Source organism: Carcharodon carcharias, chromosome 11, assembly GCF_017639515.1.
Source record: "Carcharodon carcharias isolate sCarCar2 chromosome 11, sCarCar2.pri, whole genome shotgun sequence".
Classification (NCBI taxonomy): Eukaryota; Metazoa; Chordata; class Chondrichthyes; order Lamniformes; family Lamnidae; genus Carcharodon; species Carcharodon carcharias.
This window is the reverse complement of record NC_054477.1, coordinates 93,605,908-93,626,191: the sequence shown is the minus strand read 5'-3', so window position 1 is coordinate 93,626,191 and position 20,284 is coordinate 93,605,908. Positions and strand designations below refer to the sequence as shown.

General features: G+C 44.8%; 1 protein-coding gene across 3 annotated transcripts in view; it reads right to left on the bottom strand.

Moving 5' to 3' along the window:
• Positions 1-20,284, bottom strand: part of LOC121284395 (ferroxidase HEPHL1-like) — a 124,870-nt gene that overhangs the window by 5,490 nt on the left and 99,096 nt on the right. The window contains exons 18-20 of one of the 3 annotated variants that reach the window (XR_005944476.1): positions 14,034-14,196; positions 12,821-12,874; positions 8,619-8,669 (exon numbers count right to left, since the gene is read on the bottom strand). Coding sequence is in view for 1 of the 3 variants with exons in the window: in XM_041199833.1 (XP_041055767.1) it covers positions 8,619-8,669; positions 14,034-14,196 (214 nt within the window). In the remaining 2 variants the exon portion in view is untranslated. Of the gene's footprint in view, positions 1-8,618; positions 8,670-10,726; positions 10,832-12,820; positions 12,875-14,033; positions 14,197-20,284 lie in introns of those variants that run through there. The other 2 variants (XR_005944475.1, XM_041199833.1) reach the window with 2 other exon arrangements.

Below are 20,284 nucleotides of genomic sequence, written 5' to 3'. Positions count from 1 at the left end.
GTATTGCAGGGCTCCACCAGACCGGTCCAGGCACATGGAACTTCATTTTCAGCATCCCGATGGTTTATTTCACCAAGTTGCGAGTTGCAGCATGAGCCTCTTTATACCTTCACCCTGCTGCAGTCTGAGGCCGCTGCATGGGTGTCATCAGCCACATCCCCGAGGAGCCAACACTGCAGCCTCTGTGGACCCTGGAGGATGTCAAGGATCTGAAACCTGCTAAGGTTATAGGATTTGTGGATGCTCCCTGGAACCCATGCACAGACCTGCAGGATGTATTTGTGGTGGTCACAGGTCAGCTGAATATTCAGCAAGTGGACACCCTTGTGGTTGATGTAGTTGACCGCTTGTTGCCATGGGGATCTGAGCACCACATGAGTGCAAACAATGGCACTCTGCACCTGTGGGAAACCTGAGATCTGGGCAATTCCCAGCACTCTTGCTTCCTGGCTTTCCTGATCCTGGGCAAAATGCACAAAGTTGTGTGCCATCTTGAAGATGGCATCTGTGACTTCATGGATGCATTTGTGGGTGGCGGCTTATGATATCCCACAGAGGCCACATCTGGAACCCTGAAAGAGGCCACGGGCATAAAAGTTTAGTGTCGCGGTTACTTTCACGGCCATGGGTCGTGGATGCCCTCCATGTCCCCGTGGCGCAAAATGCTGCAGTAGCTGGCAGATGTGACCGACCAGGTCCCTAGACATGTGCAGTCTTCAGCGACACTAGTTGTTAGTCATCTGCGGGAATGAAAGATGCCATCTATATACCCTGGGTCTAGCTAGATGCCAACCAGCTTCAGCTCACAGTGGCTCTTCAGCAGCGTGTGCAGGAGCCCCAGCTGCCTCTTCTTCCTGAGGGTGCTGTTCCTCCCTCTCCCAGCTGGGAGCCTCCATCGCTCTCTTCTCCTTCGTCTCCACTCCCTGTAAACTATGAGGCATATAGCTAGACCACCAGGCTCCATGCTGCTGATGTACTCCTGCTGGAGGATGAAAGAGAGACGTGTGGGTTAGTTTGGGTGTACTAAGAACCTCTCTTGGTTAAGTCTGTAGGTGCCTTGACGCATCCTGGAGAGTGCTGGCCACCAATTGGATGGCCAGAGTTTAGTGCACTGCATTGCTGCCCGAAACTCCACGCACCTCTGCCCCACTCCACCTGAGCGATTGGCAGCAGCTTTGCCCACTGGGCTGCAAGTTTGTGCGCTACCACAGCCACAGTGCAGGCCTTGCCCCCAACAAGTCACCTCAACTGAAGTGCAGTCCTTGCACTACTCCCCACCACCTGCCTTGACTGCAGCGCAGCCCTAGTCTCCCCCAAGTCACCTCCACCTTGAAGTCTAACAGGCGACCCTGGTGAGCTCTGTGCAACGTCACTGTATGCTCACCTCTGAATTCCCCTCAAAGTTCAGCCCGCAAACTGCATGCCTTATATATGCTGTTGCGAAACACGTCGGCTTGCAATCACACCAACATTCTCGGATGATCCAGCATGGGGGATGATTTTTTTTTAAATTCATTTACAGGATGTGGGCATCACTGGCTGGGCCACCATTTATTGCCCATCCCTAGTTGCCCCTGAGAAGGTGGTGGTGAGCTGCCTTCTTGAACCGCTGCAGTCCATGTGGTGTAGGTACCCCATGGTGCTATTAGGGAGGGAATTCCAGGATATTGACCCAGGGACAGTGAAGGAACAGTATATATTTCCAAGTCAGGGTGGTGAGTGACTTGGAGGGGAACTTCCAGGTGGTGGTGTTCCCATCTATCTGCTGCCCTTGTCCTTCTAGATGGTAATGGTTGTGGGTTTGGAAGGTGCTGTGGAAGGAGCCTTGGTGAGATCCTGCAGTGCATCTTGTAGATGGTACACATGCTGCTTCTGTGCGTCAGTGATGGAGGGAGTGAATGTTTGTGGCTGTGGCCCCAATCAAGTAGACTGCTTTGTCCAGGATGGTGTCAAGCTTCTTGAGTGTTGTGGGAGCTTCACTCATCCCAGGAAGTGGAGATTATTCCATCACACACCTGACTTGTGCCTTGTAGATAGTGGACAGGCTTTGGGGAGTCAGTTGGTGAGTTACTCATTGCAGGATTCCTAGCCTCTGACCTGCTCTTGTAGCCACAGTGTTTATATGGCCAGTCCAGTTCAGTTTCTGGTCAATGGTAACCCCCCCAGGATGTTGATAGTGGGGGATTCAGTGTTGGTAATGACATTGAACATCAAGGAGCAATGGTTGGATTCTCTCTTGTCATTGCCTGACACTTGTGTGGCGCGAATGTTACTTGCCACTTACCACTTGTCAGCCCAAGCCTGGATATTGTCTAGGTCTTGTTGTATTTGGATATAGACTGCTTCATTATCTGAGGAGTTGTGAATGGTGTTGAACATTGTGCAATCATCTGCGAACATCTCCACTTCTGACCTTATGATGGAAGGAAGGTCATTGGTGAAGATCTGAAGATAGTTGGGCCAAGGACACTACCGTGAGGAACTGCAGTGATGTCCTGGAGCTGAAATGACTGACCTCCAACAACCAAAACCATCTTCCTTTGTGCTAGGTATGATTCCGGTGGGCTGGACTTATAATGATATGCTGATGTATTACAATGAGGTTCCTGACATCTGACAGTGGGAAACACGGCCCATCATTGGTGGGCAGAGTGGATGACGGCAAACTAGTTTCATGACGTAGTAAAACCAATTTTTGGCCTTCTCGCCATATTGTACACTCACACTGCTGAACACGCCCGACGCCACCAGACACGGAAAATTCCGCCCTTCATCTTAGTTCGAGTAGTTCTGTTGGAGGCTGAGATCTGTCTGTCTGTTAAGACCACTGCTTTAATTATTCATATCATTGAATTGAAAGGGCAGTGCGAGGACTTTTATAAAGGTTAGCATCACATCAGTGGCAGTTAGTTGCCAAATTTGATGCACTATTAACTCAGTCAGATCAGCATTGTTTTATTTGTTTTCCTCTAATCTTGGGACATTGAATACAACTTGGGTTGGATGTCAGAATTAAACGTTTAAAAGACCCCGAGGTGGTTGTTGTGGGGAAGAGAAAGGAGAAACCAAAGGGAAAAATAAATGTTAAAAAACTGAATGTGGGAGAGTGGCCAAGGGAAGTGAGGTGAGGTGGCGGAGTGGATGAGAAATTGGGCCAGTGAAGAAATTCACTCACTCATGCCATGCCACCAGCTTTCCGACAATGTTAGTTCTGGCAACGTATCCTGGAATATGTCCGGCCCGGGTTCACAATCCTATTTGGGGAAGAGAATTCCAAACCTCATCTCTGTTGTAAATGAAGACCCCTCATGTTGAAACTATGTCCCCAGTTCCAAATTCCCCACAAGGGGAAACATCCTCCCAACATCTATCCTGCCAATACCCCTCAGAATCTTATAGGTTTCAATAAGATTACCTCTCATTCCGCTAAACATCAATGAGTATAGGCCTCACCTGCTCAATATTTTCTTGTAAGACAAACACTCATCCCAGAAATCATTTCTCGTTATCTTGACTCCCTTCTGTCTCCCCTTGTCCAGTCCCTTCCCACCTACATCCGTGATTCCTCTGACACCTTACATCACATCAACAATTTCCAGTTCCCTGGCCCCAACCGCTTCCTCTTCACCATGGACGTCCAATCCCTCTACACCTCCATCCCCCACCAGGATGTTCTGAGGGCCCTTAGCTTCTTCCTCGAACAGAGTCCCGAACAATCCCCATCCACCACTACTCTCCTCCGTCTGGCTGAACTTGTTCTCACACTGAACAATTTCTCCTTCAACTCCTTTCACTTCCTCCAAATAAAAGGTGTGGCTATAGGTACCCACATGGGCCCCAGCTATGCCTGTCTCTTTATGGGGTATGTGGAACATTCCTTGTTCCAGTCCTACTCCGGCCCCCTTCCACAACTCTTTCTCCAGTACATCGATGATTACTTCAGTGCTGCTTCATGCTCTCGTCGGGACTTGGAAAAATTTATTAATTTTGCTTCCAATCTCCACTCCTCCATCATTTTCACGTGGTCCATCTCTGACACTTCCCTTCCCTTCCTTGACCTCTCTGTCTCAATCTCTGGTGATAGACTGTCCACCAATATCCATTACAAACCCACCGACTCCCACAGCTACCTCGACTACAGCTCCTCACACCCTGCTTCCTGTAAGGACTCCATCCCATTCTCTAAGTTCCTTCGCCTCCGTTGCATCTGTTCCGAAGATGCTACCTTCAAAGACAGTTCCTCTGACATGTCCTCCTTCTTCCTTAACCAAGGTTTTCCACCCACGGTCGTTGACAGAGCCCTCAACCGTGTCCGGCCCATCTGCCATGCATCCGCCCTCACGCCTTCTCCTCCCTCCCAGAAACATGATAGGGTCCCCCTTGTCCTCACTTATCACCCCACCAGCCTCCGCATTCAAAGGATCATCCTCCGCCATTTCCGCCAACTCCAGCATGATGCCACCACCAAACACATCTTCCCTTCACCCCCCTTGTCGGCATTCCGTAGGGATCGTTCCCTCCGGGACACCCTGGTCCACTCCTCCATCACTCCCTACTCCTCAACCCCCTCCTATGGCACCACCCCATGCCCACGCAAAAGATGCAACACCTGCCCCTTCACTTCCTCTCTCCTCACCATCCAAGGGCCCAAACACTCCTTTCAAGTGAAGCAGCATTTCACTTGCATTTCCCCCAACTTAGTCTACTGCATTCGTTGCTCCCAATGTGGTCTCCTCTACATTGGAGAGACCAAACGTAAACTGGGCGACCGCTTTGCAGAATACCTGCGGTCTGTCCACAAGAATGACCCAAACCTCCCTGTCGCTTGCCATTTTAACACTCCACCCTGCTCTCTTGCCCACATGTCTGTCCTTGGCTTGCTGCATTGTTCCAGTAAAGCCCAACGCAAACTGGAGGAACAACACCTCATCTTCCGACTAGGCACTTTACAGCCTTCTGGACTGAATATTGAATTCAACAACTTTAGGTCTTGAGCTCCCTCCTCCATCCCCACCCCCTTTCTGTTTCCCCCTTCCTTTTGTTTTTTTCCAATAAATTATATAGATTTTTCTTTTCCCACCTATTTCCATTATTTTTAAATATTTTTAAATCTTTTCTGCTCCCCCCACCCCCACTAGAGCTATACCTTGAGTGCCCTACCATCCATTCTTAATTAGCACATTCGTTTAGATAATATCACCAACTTTAACACCTATGTGTTCTTTTGTTCTGTTGTTTGTGACATCTTTTGATGATCTGCTTCTATCACTGCTTGTTTGTCCCTACAACCACATCAACCCTCTCCACTCCTCTCTCTCTCTCTGCCCCCCCACCACCCCCCCCCCCCCCCCCCCCCCCCACCCCCCCGCCAAACACCTTAAACCAGCTTATATTTCAACTCTTTCTTGGACTCACTCAAGTTCTGTCGAAGGGTCATGAGGACTCGAAACGTCAACTCTTTTCTTCTCCGCCGATGCTGCCAGACCTGCTGAGTTTTTCCAGGTAATTCTGTTTTTGTTTTGGATTTCCAGCGTCTGCAGTTTTTTTGTTTTCATCCCAGAAATCAGCCTAGTGAACCTTCTCTGAACTACGTCCTGGCAATCTGTCCCCTTAAAAGATTACCAGGATTGTTGAGGCTCCGCCCGGGGGAAGTGGCAGTGGCTTTGTGGAGCACAAGCCTGTTGTTGTGCCTCAGGGTAACAGCATTCATCCTCTCACCACTGCCATTCCACCAGTGTCCTTGCTGTCGCCTGTCGGTTAGCCCAAACTGCTGCTGTCCATGCTGAGGTGACACAATCTAAAGTCAGACTTTCTACCCCAGAGCTGCTCGAGGTGATGCTCCCCATGAAAGTCAGCAGCCTTTCACCAACAATGCAGCAATGTTGAAGCCAATGAGATAGCAGGGTGGGGGAGCATTTGGACAGGCAAAGGCACACAATGTCGGAGGCTAGGAGAATATTAGGTTGATTAATTGACTTTTAAATGGAGCACTGGATGGTTTATTTGATAAAACAGTTGGCCAATAGAGGATCGATAAGGTGTGGGACTATTGTTGAATAGGAAATTTGGTTCACTGGTACCACAGCTGCTGAACCAATGGTGGACAGCCTGACCAGAAAAGGGAAGAGTTGACCTCTTTCATTTTTCCTCTTCCTCCTCAGCTGCTCGCTATCCATCTGGCGGCAGGGGCTGCACCCTCATGATGGTGAGGTTGTGAAGGATGCAGCAGGCAACAACAATATGACATATGCTCCAGAGAGTACTACAGGGCTCCTTCAGAGTGGGTCAGGCAGAGGAAGCATCACTCAAGCACCCCAATGTGGGTTCAAGGACATTTCATATGGCAGCATGGCTCTCCTTATACTTATGTTGCCCATGTGTGCATGGGCTGCACACTGGTGTCATAAACCAGCTGATCAGCATATAACCCTTGTCATCCAGTAGCCACCCTCTAGTCTATTGTGTGCTCAAAAGCTGATGGTACAATGGGATGGTGAAGAAGAAAGGCATCATGCTAAGATACCCAGCAATGAACTGCATGATGTGCTGTGTATGCTCTGGAATGGAAACCTTTGCAGTTGTGGTACACCCCTGAATTTAGTTATGGCACTTGCAAAGCAACATAAGTGCAGTCACTGGCATCATGTATCATAGGAGAAGACTGCTTTCCTGGCAAGGCTCTATGGACACTCCACCTTCCTCTCTGTGGAAAGTGAGAATGCAATGTACTTCTCTCTCTTTGCCAAGTGTCAGTGATTCCCCTTAAACAACGCTGGATGGTGAACTACGAGATGTTGCAGATTTCGCCTGCTACAGCTTGCAATGAGTTCGACATGGAGTGGTTCATGGTCACAGTCATCTTTATACCCTTGGCAATGCCCTTATTGCTCTGCTCTGTGCTTGAAGGTATCCCTGCAATAGGTGATAAATTTCAATGAGTATGTGCTTAGTGAAACAGAAATGTCACACACACTGTTCCTTGCTGAGTTTCAGGTAAGCGAATTGCTCTCTTAAATATTTGGTGGATATGGGCTTCTCTCCTCCTCCATCTGTGGGCAATTTGTCCTCCTCTGCGTTGGCTTTTGCTCAGTCTTCCTGTCTTGCTGCACATGAAGAGGGACAGAAACTATCTGACTGACAGCGAGTGATCTCAGCTGAACCCTTTAAATGAGAACCAAAAGGCTTCCTCATGATTTTTTTAAACTCATTCATGGAATGTGGGCATCGCTGGCTGGGCCAGCATTTATTGCCCATCCCTAATTGCCCTTGAGAGGGTCACATCACTCCCCATAGATTTCACAAAAGTTCTAACCTCAAAACGCTTCTACTAGCTCAACAGCAACTAACAGATATCAAATCAGTAAATAACTAACTTTAGGTATGGACAACAAATGCTGGCTTTGTCAGCTCCCGTCCCTTCCTATTGCTGAACACTTGTTCAGCTGTGCAAAGTTAAGTGAAGGTGTTAACTAGAGGTTTGACGTCGAAAATGACACTGCTAGAACCAAATCAGCATTTTGTGTTGATTGATATCACAATTTACTCAGCATACATCTGCCAGACACTCCCAGTGCCCATGCTAGCAACCTACCCAAAACGAGAGGCTAGCACTACAGCAACTGAATTTTATGTCATCTGTTTATCGTACCATTCCTCATGCTCAGAGAAATTATAATATTGCATGCATGTGGCAATTTTTCATCCCTGAGCCTAGACTGTGAATATCAAGCAAATCCACAGTAACAGGCATCACGATAAGTTTGAGCTTGTCTTCAACTGCTAGTCATATGAAATATTTTCAGCGAAGGTCAAAGGGTAATGATCAGGAACAAGGACTCTGGCTCATCTTCCCCATCTGCTCTAGTTAGGGGTACTGAAGTTAACTGTAGTGCCCTTATCTGACCCTGTCTCAAATTTATTTTAAACTCAGTTGCTATAGATTGCAAAAGACAACGTTAGCTAAAAGACCTACATTAATGGCCAAACCAATACCTAACATTTTATGTAAAACAGCATTACTTCTGGTTTTGCAGGAATCGATAGATGGACAGAAAGGCAGATATATATCCATCTGTCCATTGTTTCTATGGTTTTGTGGGTAAATCCTAATTCAGATCTCTCATGAGATTCTTGAGCCACTCACCAGGGCAATAATTGAGGTGATTGTGCATTGTCTTCTTCACTGTTTCTTTATCTTCAGAGAGCCTTCACTAATGTGAGCTCAAATGTGGCTAAAGTGACCTACTTACCCTTTACGATAGGGTTGACCACCTGCATCCATTGGAATCAAGTACTCTCACTGGACATCAACCTGGCAGTCACAGCTGGAAGTCTGTTCTCCACTCACTGGTTCTATCTGGACAGGGGACCCAAACATAACCCTTCTGATTCAGAAGGAGGAATACTAGCACTGAGCCATTGTTCACTCTGTCCAGTTGTGAATACCCTACCCTGGGTATCAACCCAATAGTTAATGACAATGTTTAATCTCCACTCACCAGGGTCATCTGGAGTGGTCTCAAGTTCTTCGCATCTGACTCTGAGGTAGAAATGCCTCCATTCAGTTACACACATACACATTTAAAGAAGCTTCTCACAATACCATTACATACACATACCATTTGTTATAGAATATGTAAATTGATTTTGCACAGTAGTCCTTGCATGGTCTGTCAGGAAAGAAAAGATCAATTAATAAATAAATACATTGTCATACCACTGTCAAAGGCAGATCCAAAAGTGCACTGGAAAAACACTTAAATATACTAGCATAATAAATCTTGCATGAAAACATTACAAAAATTACCACAAATGAGAAAAGGATATAGAATAATAATTATTGGATATTTTAATTACCCCAAACAAACTGGTAAAAGAGGTAACAAAAGGGGTACAGGGAGTGGAGTTTTTACAATAGGCAAACTTTAATGACCTCCCCCATGGTGGGTTTGGTGGTGAGGGCCATTTAATCAGGTGGGAGGAACCCTGTCATTTTCCTGCCTCCATCTGATTAAGTCCAAGGTGGGAAGGCCCGTGGGATGTTCTTCCTTGCCAATTAATACCCACTTAAGTGCGTCATCCCACTGCCAACATGACAAGCAAACCCGCGCAGGGTTGCTTGCAGATTCCTATGGAGGGCCCTCGCTCAAAGGCACTCAGTGCCTAATCGAGGGACCACGCACTGGGATGGAGATGGCCTGCTGAAAGCTATTCTCCTGCCCTTGCTGCCAATGTCCCTCACCTCCCCCTTGTAACCCCTACCCTGTGGCCGCCCTTCTACTGTTGCTCACCTGTGGCCTGGATTCCAGCGATAATCCTAGGCCTTGGGTGGGTGTCGTACCAGCAGCAGCCACTGCCTCTCTGGTGGTGCTGCCATTCGATAGAACTGCTGGCCTCTGATAGGCTGGCAGCTCTTAGTGGGCAGAATATCCAGCCCAGAGTGCTTGATCCCAGGGAAGACCCACTGCTGTTCAGTTAAGTGCCAAAGCTGCACTTACTTCACTGGCCCCTGCTTAAAAGAGGTGTTTTGGGACTTTCGCTGGCTCTTCTACCATCAGCTGAGACCCTCGTCGCCTCCATTAAATACTGCCCAATGTGTGCAGGACTCCTTTCTTACTCAGTATGTAACAAGGCTAACGAGAGACAGAGAGAGTAATGGGAACTGAACCAGGACAGATAAGAGAAACAAGGGTAGGGGAACATCTAGACAATATAAATTATAACATAATTAGGCTTAAGATAAAGTTTGTGAAGGGCATAAATAACACAAAGACCAAAGTAACAAATTGGAAAAAGGCTGATTTTAAGGGGTCTGAATGGAACTAGGGAAAATAAACTGGAAAAAATTACTGACAAAGAAATTGAACAGCAATGGGAAACATTTAAAAAAGGTGTCAATAGAATTCAGGAGAAATATATCCCACTAAATAGCAGAAACAAAATGAGCCAGTAATGACACGCCATGGATGAATAAAGAGGGGCAAAAATTAAAACTAAAGAGAAAGGAATACACTTAAGTACATGAACAATAAAGGAGAGGATGACAAAGAGGGAATACAAAAAGGTTAGGAAAGAAGTGAAAAAAATTAGGAAGGCAAAAAAGAAACTACAAAGTTAAATAATTAAGAAGTTTAAAAAGAAAAATGAAAGTATTCTACAGAATCATTCTTAACAAAAGAAAAATCAGGATGCGGACTCCTATAATCTAAAAAGGGAGATAGAACAAGTCCAGGGAATTAGAGACCAATTAGCTTAACCTCAGTGATAGGAATGGTAATGGAATCCTTACTCAAAAGTGTACAAGAAAAATGGCTGACATATCAAAGAGGAGTCAAGTCCTTCAAAAGGAAAGGTCATCCTTGGCAAACCTTATTGAATTCTTTGAAGATATAACAGAAGGGATAGTTAAGGATAATACAGTAGATGTAATATATTTGGATTTTCAAAAGGCGCTCAATAAGGTCAGAGCATGTGGAGTCAGGGGATATGTAGCAGAATGAATAGCTAGCTGGCTATAAACCAGAAAACAGGGAGTAGGGCTTGAGTTATTCAGACTGGTAAAAGGTGAGAAGTGGTATTCCACAAGGAATGTTGCTGGAAACATTATTGTTCACAATTTACATAAACAATTCAGGTTTGGAAATTGGAAGTACAATTTCAAAATTTACAGTCAACACCAAATTGAAGACCACTGTGACAAAATACAGGAAGATGTTAGTAAACTTACAGAATGGCTGTATAATTGGCAAATCAACTTCCATATAGATAAATGCAAGGTGGTACATTTAGGTAGGAGGAATAAGGAGCCACATATTGCTTGGAAAATAAGTACCTAATTGGGGTAAAAGAGCAAAGGGGTTTGGAGGTATAAAAACACAAAACACTAAAAGCAGTGATGTAGGTTAATAAAGTTGTTTTAGAAAGCCACCAAAAAGCAAACTAAGCACTAGCGTTCATTTCTAGGGGTTTAGAATTGAAAAACAGAGTAGGCCACATCAGGGGTATTGAGAACCTTGGTCTCCATAGTAAGGCATCAGGGAAAGTGCAAAGAACATTTACTAGGATAATACCAGAATTGAGGGTCAAACCTATCAAAAATGATTGAACAGGCTGGAGTTTTATTCTCTGGAGATGACTGAGGGGTGGCCTGATAGAGGTCTTTAAGATTATGAAAGGGTTTGATATGAATAAGATGTTTCCACTTGTACAGAGATCAGAACTAAGAAGCATCAATACAAGATAAATCAGGTAATAAATCCAATAGGGAATTCAGGGGGAACTTCTTTATCCAGCAAGTGGTTAGAATGTGGAACTCACTACCACAAAGAATAGTGGAGATGACAAGCATAGATGCATTTAAGCAGGAGCTAGATAAGTGCACACAGGAGAAAGGAATTAAGGATATGTTGATTAAGTGGGGGAAGGCTTGATTGGAGCATAAACACCAGTGTGGACTTGTTGGGCCAAATAACCTCATTCTGTGGTGTAAATACTATGTAATACAATCACAAGATCATATACAAACTAATCACAATAGATAATGATTGATTTTTCAAAGTATTTGAGTAATTTTCTAAAACTGGTTTGTGATAAAATTTCAACTAAGACAGATTCATTGGGCTAAATTTTACATGCCCATGGTGGGTGTGTTTCCTGCAGGGGGAGCATGTAAAGTAGAGGGGGCACATAAAATGGGGTGGGCGTCCATCTCACCTCCTTCCCGCCCATCCTTGAACTCACCCCATAATACAGAGGGACAGGAGGGTGCTGAAATTCATAGCCTGCCCGTCATATTTAAATGAACAATTAGAGGTTAGTTAGGCTTGTTACCATAAAATATTTGGCGTGGGCAGGAAGGCAGGAGCAGTAAGCCTGATTTTTTTTTTTATCTTAAGTGCTTAAAAGATGGGAAGTGGGGGGTCGTTTGTCGGGGGCTGCCCTTTGCCAATTGTGGGGCAGCCCTTCTTAGGTTGAATCCCCTCACTTTGTTCCTACCCGCTCCCCCCTCTCCCCCACTGCCCCTCTCCCTAACCTACCCAAACTCTCCCAGTCCAAGACCCTGGACTTATCTGCCTTGGGGTCCTTTCTTCCTCAGCAGTCCCAGCAGCAGCCATTGACCTTCCAGCTGCTGCTGAGGTTGATGGAGTTGTTGACCAATCCATGAGGGGCAGAAGTCCCACTTGACCCTCATTAGTCCAACCTGCAGAGCTTTATGGCTGTGGAGGGCTCGGCATTGAGAATGCCGGCTCCATGCTGACATTATTCCCGGGGTGAGGGAGGAATGCTGGGGGATTTGTTAGTGCACCCCTCAAATTATTTAGCCCATTGTAACTATTACACTTGATAGCAGATAACGAGGATACAAAGGAATGAAGTCTCCTAACCAACGGTGGTGTTGGATGAAATTTTGGAAATGAAGAAGGGAGTCAGTGAACCTGATGCAATCTTAGGAATGCTTCCAAATGGATAATGGGAGGATGAAACTCACTAGAATGAATGCTGTGGCAAGTTTTGTGAAAGTGTAAATATAGAATGAAACTCTTAGGCAGCATGCTGGCGGAACCTGGCCACCAGTTACCTGAACCCAGTGATGTGGCCCATTCCAGTTAGAAGGTCAGAACTCATTTCTCCGCCACCGTGAATGGACTTAATACTGGAGAATGCCATGTCCAGGCCAGAGCAAGATCAGGCAGCTCAGAGGGGGGAATATAGGTCTGGAAGAGGAAGCAACCATAGATGCAATGGCCTACATTATTCTTGTGGAACCCACAGGAGCATTCTTGATCATCTTGACCCCACAGAAAATATTTTTTTCACTTACCTTCTTGGGGTCTCATCCTCTTCACCACTTGATACAGCTGGTTTCTTCAATTGCCTATTGAAGTTGTATCAAACACATTTTCATACAGTAATGGGGTCCCTGCCTAACTCAGACCAACGCCTGTGCCACCCAATGGAAGGCGCTAGTAAATATGGTGGGGTGGAGTGGGAATGGCTGATAAAATGACCAACAGAAATTTAAATTCCACTACCTCCCTGTTTCTGCCAAACAGAATGGATTAACATTGGATCAATGGAAGGGATGGTATGAAGTTAGAAAAAAAAGTGACATTTTTAAAGTTGTCCTTCCAGTACTCCAGCCAACTATTCTGCACATACATCTACCATCTTCCTGTGATCTGGTTCTTAAGCATTAGAATAGAGTTAACAGTAATCCAGCTGTACAAGCAAAATGATTAAGTTGTGTACTGCCCTGCTGTATTCAAGCAGTAAGCAAGAGATGGTATCCCTTATTATGACATACTATTGTAATGGATCTAATCATTTGTAAATCTGAAAGAAGCATGTGTTCAAGTCATATTTTGCATATTAAAGTAAATGGATTTAAAAGCATTTTTTATCTCTCAATATTGTTGACACCAAAGTGGATGTTGACTTTTGTTTTCTGATTTTAAAGAGGAATCATCTCATTGCAAAAAAGCACTCTTGTTAAGGTGCTACAGCAACTTAGTGACAACCAGAGACAACTACAAAAATCTTACAACTTATATATGTGACCATGACAATTGCTGATTTTAGAACACTGTACTAGGAAACCAACAAACAATTCAGATTTTCCACAGCTTAACACCCACTCCACAAACCTTGTGTTAGTGATCATTTTGTGCTTGAGTTTCCACCTGTGGTGGACAAAGTTCCAGATAATGCAATGCAGAGGACAGAATCCAAGGGGCAAAAAAGCGATGTCTGTATCTTTAGAACTAGTATTCTGAGCAATTAGAGGTAGCCATTGCTAAGTTTTCCTTTCCATTACATGTTTTAGATAAAGGTTAGCTATTAAAGGCCATTTGATTTTACTTAATACACACTGGTGTGGCAGTTTAACAGCCATTGATATCAACCTGGGTTGAAAAGCACGGTTACTATAATATTTCCAAAATTGTGTCAAGTTCATGACACAAAATCCATGTCAAGTTCAAATTAGCATTGTTTACAATCAAATAGAACAATGTTTCTTTCAGCTATGAATTTACCTGTGCGATTCAGGATAGTATAAACAGTTTCCATGCCAGCGTGAATATGATCAGTTACATGACAATGCAACAGCCAAGTACCAGGGTTCGATGCAATCATTTCTACAGTCTGGAATGTTCCAGGGAAGAGATCGTACACATCCGCTCTGTAATCATTATCCATCTAAAAAAACATTATACAAAATGTTTGATATCATTCTGTAAAAAATGCACTTGAGGAATTTTCTGTGCTTCCAAAGGATGACACATCGCATGCCTCATTCACTAGGCTGTAAAATTTGCTCCCTGCCACATTTTAATAACGTGCATACTTAGAAAACCTATCACACAGAATTAGATCCTGATCAACATTTATCTATCAACAGCATTTAAGCTCTGCTGTAGTTGGTTCACACTGGAGAACTCCACATCATTATTATGCTGGCTACTGCTGGGACTACACCAAATCCCACACAACAAAGTGTTGGGAGGCCAGGATGCAGGTAAGTGAAGGGGGTCTCACAGTGGGGCCAGGAGACAACAAACTGGGGATGAGGGGAGTGGGGGGGTGTTGGGGGAATGCAAGGGATGGGGGTGGAGCTACAAAGGCCAAGGTGGGGAGGGGAGCAGATCCCAGAGGTAGTGGTAGGCCTTAGGTGGGGACCCCTGATTGGGAAAGAGGGCGTGTGTGGGATATGCCACACACTTCCTGCCCAAGGCCAGAGCAGGCTAACTTGCCAGGTGTTGCTGCACCACCCACCCCCCCACCCCCCCATTCCTGATTTCCTTTCGCCAGCCTAAAAAGCAGCTCTTAAGGGTTCATTAATTGGCCACACAAGGTCCTCAATTTGGGAGAGGGGCCAACTCTGTCAAATTGCTGCCAGGTTGGGGATGGATGGGTAGATGGCAGGAAAGTCAACCGCAGAAATTTAAGGGCCTCCCCCCTCAACATTGAGTCCAGTCTGGGGATGGTAAAATTCTGCACTAACACCCTGAAAGTGGGATTAAGCTGGACAGTTCTTTTTCAGCCAGCAAAGACACAATGGGTCAAATGGTCTTCTTCTGTGCTGTAAATGTTCTATGTTTCTATGCCTATTCCAATTAATCTGCCTTTTTCTAATAAATAGCCATAAAACTACATTCTTCTTGCATCATTATCAACATCACATTGCTTTTCTTAGCTGTCTACTTTACTTTGTGCATCTTCAAATCAACAATTTCAAATAAACGTTTCTTAAACCCTATCCCCCTTTCCTCAGTGCCAGGGTATCAGCACCTTAATTAATACCAAGTTCTTCATTAAATTTTTCTTCAGTTCTCTTTTCAGTTGTCCACCCCACTTCCTTATACTAAATTCACCTTTCCCCATTGTAAGCGATGCTCTCACCTCCTTCTTGATACATCTGCAATCGACCGTCATTATATTTGCCTGGTACTTAAATTGTGTAACTTGATCCAACTGTACTGTGTTTATTAAAATGCTCACTCTTTCACCTGCATTCCTAGAAACCTTCAATACATTAGGTAATGATCTTCATTCCATAACTCGTTGCTTTGGTACTCAGGTTGTCAACAACTCTAGTCCAGAGTACTTGCTTTCACCATCAGCATAACTGACAGTTTTCATGAGCTGGCTTTTAACCTTGACCTCCCGTAGACCCATGTTTTGTTTCTTTATTTGTTTCATTACCATCTATCTTTACTTAGCTTCATTCCTTTTGTCATTTAATCTCACCTGCCTTCCACTCGATCACAGACCTTCACTTTTGTTCTTTCCATTCCCCCATCCCTTTCCCTGCCTCTGCACTAAAACCTGTTACATCTCTCATTTTATCCAGTTGTGATGAAACGTCATCAACCTGAAACTTTAACTTTGTTTCTCCCTCTACAAATGCTGCCAGACTTGTTGACTATTTCTAGCATTTTATGGTTATAGTTCAACTTTCGCTCCTTGCTCTACCTGCTTACCAATGCAGATTGCTGTCAGACCTGCTGAGTTTTTCCAGCAATTTTTCCAGCAATTTTTGTTTTTGTTCTACCTGTTTACTGTTACTTTCACATACAGATTTATACACAGGTGACAGCAGCTGTCTTTTCACATTTAATTCCAACATTTCTGTTTCCAACTCTAGTGTTTTTTTAAATTTATCCTTTCACAGGATGTGGGCTTCGCTGGCTGGGCCAGCATTTATTACCCATCCCAAATTGCCCTTGAGAAGGTGTGGTGAGCTGCCTTCTTGAACCACTGCAGTCCATGTGGTGTAGGTACACCCACGGTGCTATTAGCAGGGAGTTCCAGGAATTTGACCCAGCAACAGTGAAGGAACAGTGATATATTTTCAAGTTGTGGTGATGTGTGGTTTGAAGAGAACTTGCAGGTGGTGATGTTCCTGTGCATCTGCTGCCCTTGTCCTTCTAGGTGATAGAGATTGTGCGTTTGGAAGTTGTTGTTGAAGGAGCCTTAGTGAGTTGCTGCAACGCATCTTTTAGATGGTACACACTGCTATCACTGTGAATCGATGATGGAGGGAGTGAACATTTAAGGTGGTAGATGGGTGCCAATCAAGCAGGCTGCTTTGTCCTGGATGCTGTCAAGCTTCTTGAGTGTTGTGGGAGCTGCACTCATCCAAGCAAGTGGGGAGTATTCCATCATACACCTGACTTGTGCCTTGTAGACAGTGGACAGGCTTTGGTGAATCAGGAGGTGAGTTACTCACCTCAGAAGTCCCAACATCTGACCTGCTCTTGTAGCCACAGTATTTATATGGCTGGTCCAGTTCATTTTCTGGTCAATGATAATGTCTGGGGTATTGATAGGGTAGAAATTGTTATATGTTGTGCATTCCATTCATTGTAACTACAATTATAATTCATAATTATGAATCTGAATAAAGGAAGAAGAAAATGACATTTAGATTTCCAAAAGACCACCAGACCATTACTTACTCAAACTTTATCTCAACTGTTATTTATCCTGAGCCAAGGTCTTCATCACTTCAATTCACAAAGGCACTCTACTCCCAACAAACCTAGCTCAGAATCATTGGGAGAAATTTTTAATTCATTACTATAAGTAGAAGGGGTCAGGGGCAGGAGGTTAAAACATGAAATTTGCTAAATTGAATCCCAGCCCATCACAACCGCGACTGGCTAACTAATAGAAGACAGAGGGTTGGGATATTGAGGTGGGGGGGTATTTTCAGGATGGCAAACTGTAACTAGTGGAGCGCCACAGGGGTCAGTGGTGGGGCCACAATTATTTACAATATATATATATTAATGACTTGGATGAGGGAAATGAATGTACTGTCACCAAGTTTGTGAATGACACAAAAATAGGCAGGAAGGCAAGTGGTGAGGATGACACAAAGGGCAGAATTTTCTGCCTGTTGGCGGGTGGGCCCGACCCAATCTCCGGCAGGCGGGGAGCCGATCCGCACTGGAGAGGTGGGCCTCGTCGCCATTTTATGTGGGTGGGCCAATTAAGGCCCGCCCAGCATGACACTTCCTGTGTGGGCGGGGGGGATTCCCCAAAATTGAGAGTGCGCTCTTTCGCACATGCGCACGAAAGAGCGCACATCTCCCTGAAGCTAAGTGCTGCCTCAGGGAGATCACTTACACTTTTAAAAAGATTAAAAATAGAAAAAAAAAATTCCCTAACATATCCCTTTCATGTGACAATGTCACATGTGTTGGGACATATTCATAAATTACAGTAAAACTTTATTAAACTTTTTAAAACGCTACATGAAACCTCATTCTGCCGATGGATGATGTTTCATGTTTTTTCTATTGCCTGCTGGGGCTCCTGGCCTGCCCAACAACCATAAATTGGATGGGCAGGTCCTTTAATTGTATAATTGTTCCTGTCAATGGCCTCAATTGGCCACTGACAGGTCAGCGGACCCGCAGGTGATTTTGCTGCTCCCCGGCCTTCCTGAAAATTTAAATGGAACGGGATGACATCAGGGGTTCCACCCGCCATCATCCCACATCGTTTTACGTGTCAGTGAGCGGGCCCTGCCCCCTGCTCGCCGACAGCAAAATTCTGCCCAAAGAGTCTACAGATGGATATAGACAGGTTAAGTACATAGGCAAAAACATGGCAGATGGAATATAATGTGGGAAAATATGAGATTATGCACTTTGGCAGGAAGAATAGAGGAGCTGAATATTATTTAAATGGAGAAAGACTGAAGAAAGCTGCAGCACAGAGGGATTTGGGTCCTCGTGCATGAATCACAAAAAGCTAGAATACAAGTTCAGCGGGTAATACGCAAGGCAAATGTAATGTTGGCCTTTGTTTCAATGGGAATGGAGTATAAAAATGGGAAAGTCTTGCTAAAACTATTGAAGGCACTAGTTAGACCATACCTAGAATACTGTGAACAGTTTTGGTCCCCTTATCTAAGGAAAGATATTCTGGCATTGGAAGCAGTCCAGAGAAAGTTCACTAGGTTGATCCCGGGGATGGAAGGATTTTCTTATGAGAGGTTGAGTAGGTTGGGCCTGTGCTCATTGGAGTTTAGAAGAATGAGAGGCGACCTTATTGAAACATTTTAGATTCTTAGGGGGCTGGACAGGGTAGATGGCATAATCTCAGGATAAGGGGGTGCCCATTTAAAACAGAGGTGAGGAGGAAATTCTTCTCTCAGAGGGTAGTCAATCTGTGGAATTCTTTACTACAGAGGGTCATTAAGTATATTCAAAGCTGAGATAAACAAATTTTTAATTAGTAAGGGAATCAAGGGGTATGGGAAAAAGACAGGCAAGTGGAATTGAGGATTATCAGATCAGCCATGATCTCATTGAATGGCAGAGCAGCCTCGATGGGCCGAATGGCCTACTTGTGCTCCTACGTCTTATGGGGGAGAATTTTCTCCCTGTTGGGGGGATTGGGCAGGTGCGGGCTTGTGTGCAGCTGATTGCTGCCCACAATCGGCTGGGCACTGCCATTTTACGTGGGCTGGCTAATTATGGCCCATCCAGCATGATGCGGGCCTGGAAGCGCTGAGTGCTCCCTGTGCTGGCGAGGGGGGAGTAGGTTGCCTGAGTCAGGGCCTGCGCTCTTTCGCAGATGCGCGTGAAAAAGTGCAGAAATCTCCGTGAGGCACAGAGCTGCCTCAGGGAGATTAGTTTAAGTTCCAAAAAATTTAATAAAAGAAAAAAAAAAATTTAAGGCATGTCCCCTCATGTGAAACTGTCACATGAGCTGGGACATGTCTATTAATTTTATTTTAAAAATTTTCAAACCTTTAAAAACCTTCATGAAACCTCATCCCGCTTGTGGATGAGGTAACATTAAAAATGCAAAGGCCACCTGGGCTCTTCACCTGCCGCCAACCTTAAGGTTGGATGGGCAGCTCAGTTTATTGTTTTAATTGATAGTTAACTGGCCTTAACAGGCCTTTGACAGTTCAGCAGGTGCGCAGCCAACTCAGGTGCGTGCCCGCCGAACTGAAAATCTGAATGATGCGCGGTGACGTCAGGACACATGCCCGACATCACCCCATGTCATTTTACGCCTTGGCGACCAGGCCCCACTCCCGCTCGCCGAGCTGAAGATTCTGCCCATGGTCATATGACCAATAGCTAAAAGGCAGCGAGAGCAGCCAGATACATCAGGTAAGTGCTTTTTATGGCATTTCTTGTGGGCCAGGAGGAGCAGGAGTGTTCCCTATGGCCCCTCAAACAAATTTTCTGCTTCAAATATTTTCATATCATTTAAATTAATTTAATGATTTTGCCAAATGAAGCATGCATTAATGCAAATGTAATGAGAGGTTGCAGATTGAAATGGTGACAATATGCAAAATAACCCAAAGTCAACTCAAAAACAGGTGGAAGGGTGGGAATTTCTACTTCTGTACATGTTGCAACACAACTTTCCAACCAATATCATTAATTTGTGGAAAATAAGTGAGCCGACAGATGAAGAAATTTAAAATCCTCATCAAACTTTGCTTCCTTCCAAAAATGAACAGAGCACATTGTGAATGGAGTAGGGTTTGCAGAGTGGGGGCAGGGAAGGGAGGCAGGGTGATGAGAAAATTAAAATCACTCCTGTCATGAAGTTTTAATTGAAGAAAAGAATACACCACCATGAAGCTATTCGCTGGAATATTTAATTGAATAAACAGAGACCCGGCAAGTTAGTATCTCGGACTACAGTAAGGTAGGCAGTTTTGCTCTCAGGTACCAAAGATACCAAATTATATCCTCATATCAAATAACTTTGACCTTGCAGTTACTATTCTCAGGTACATAAGCTC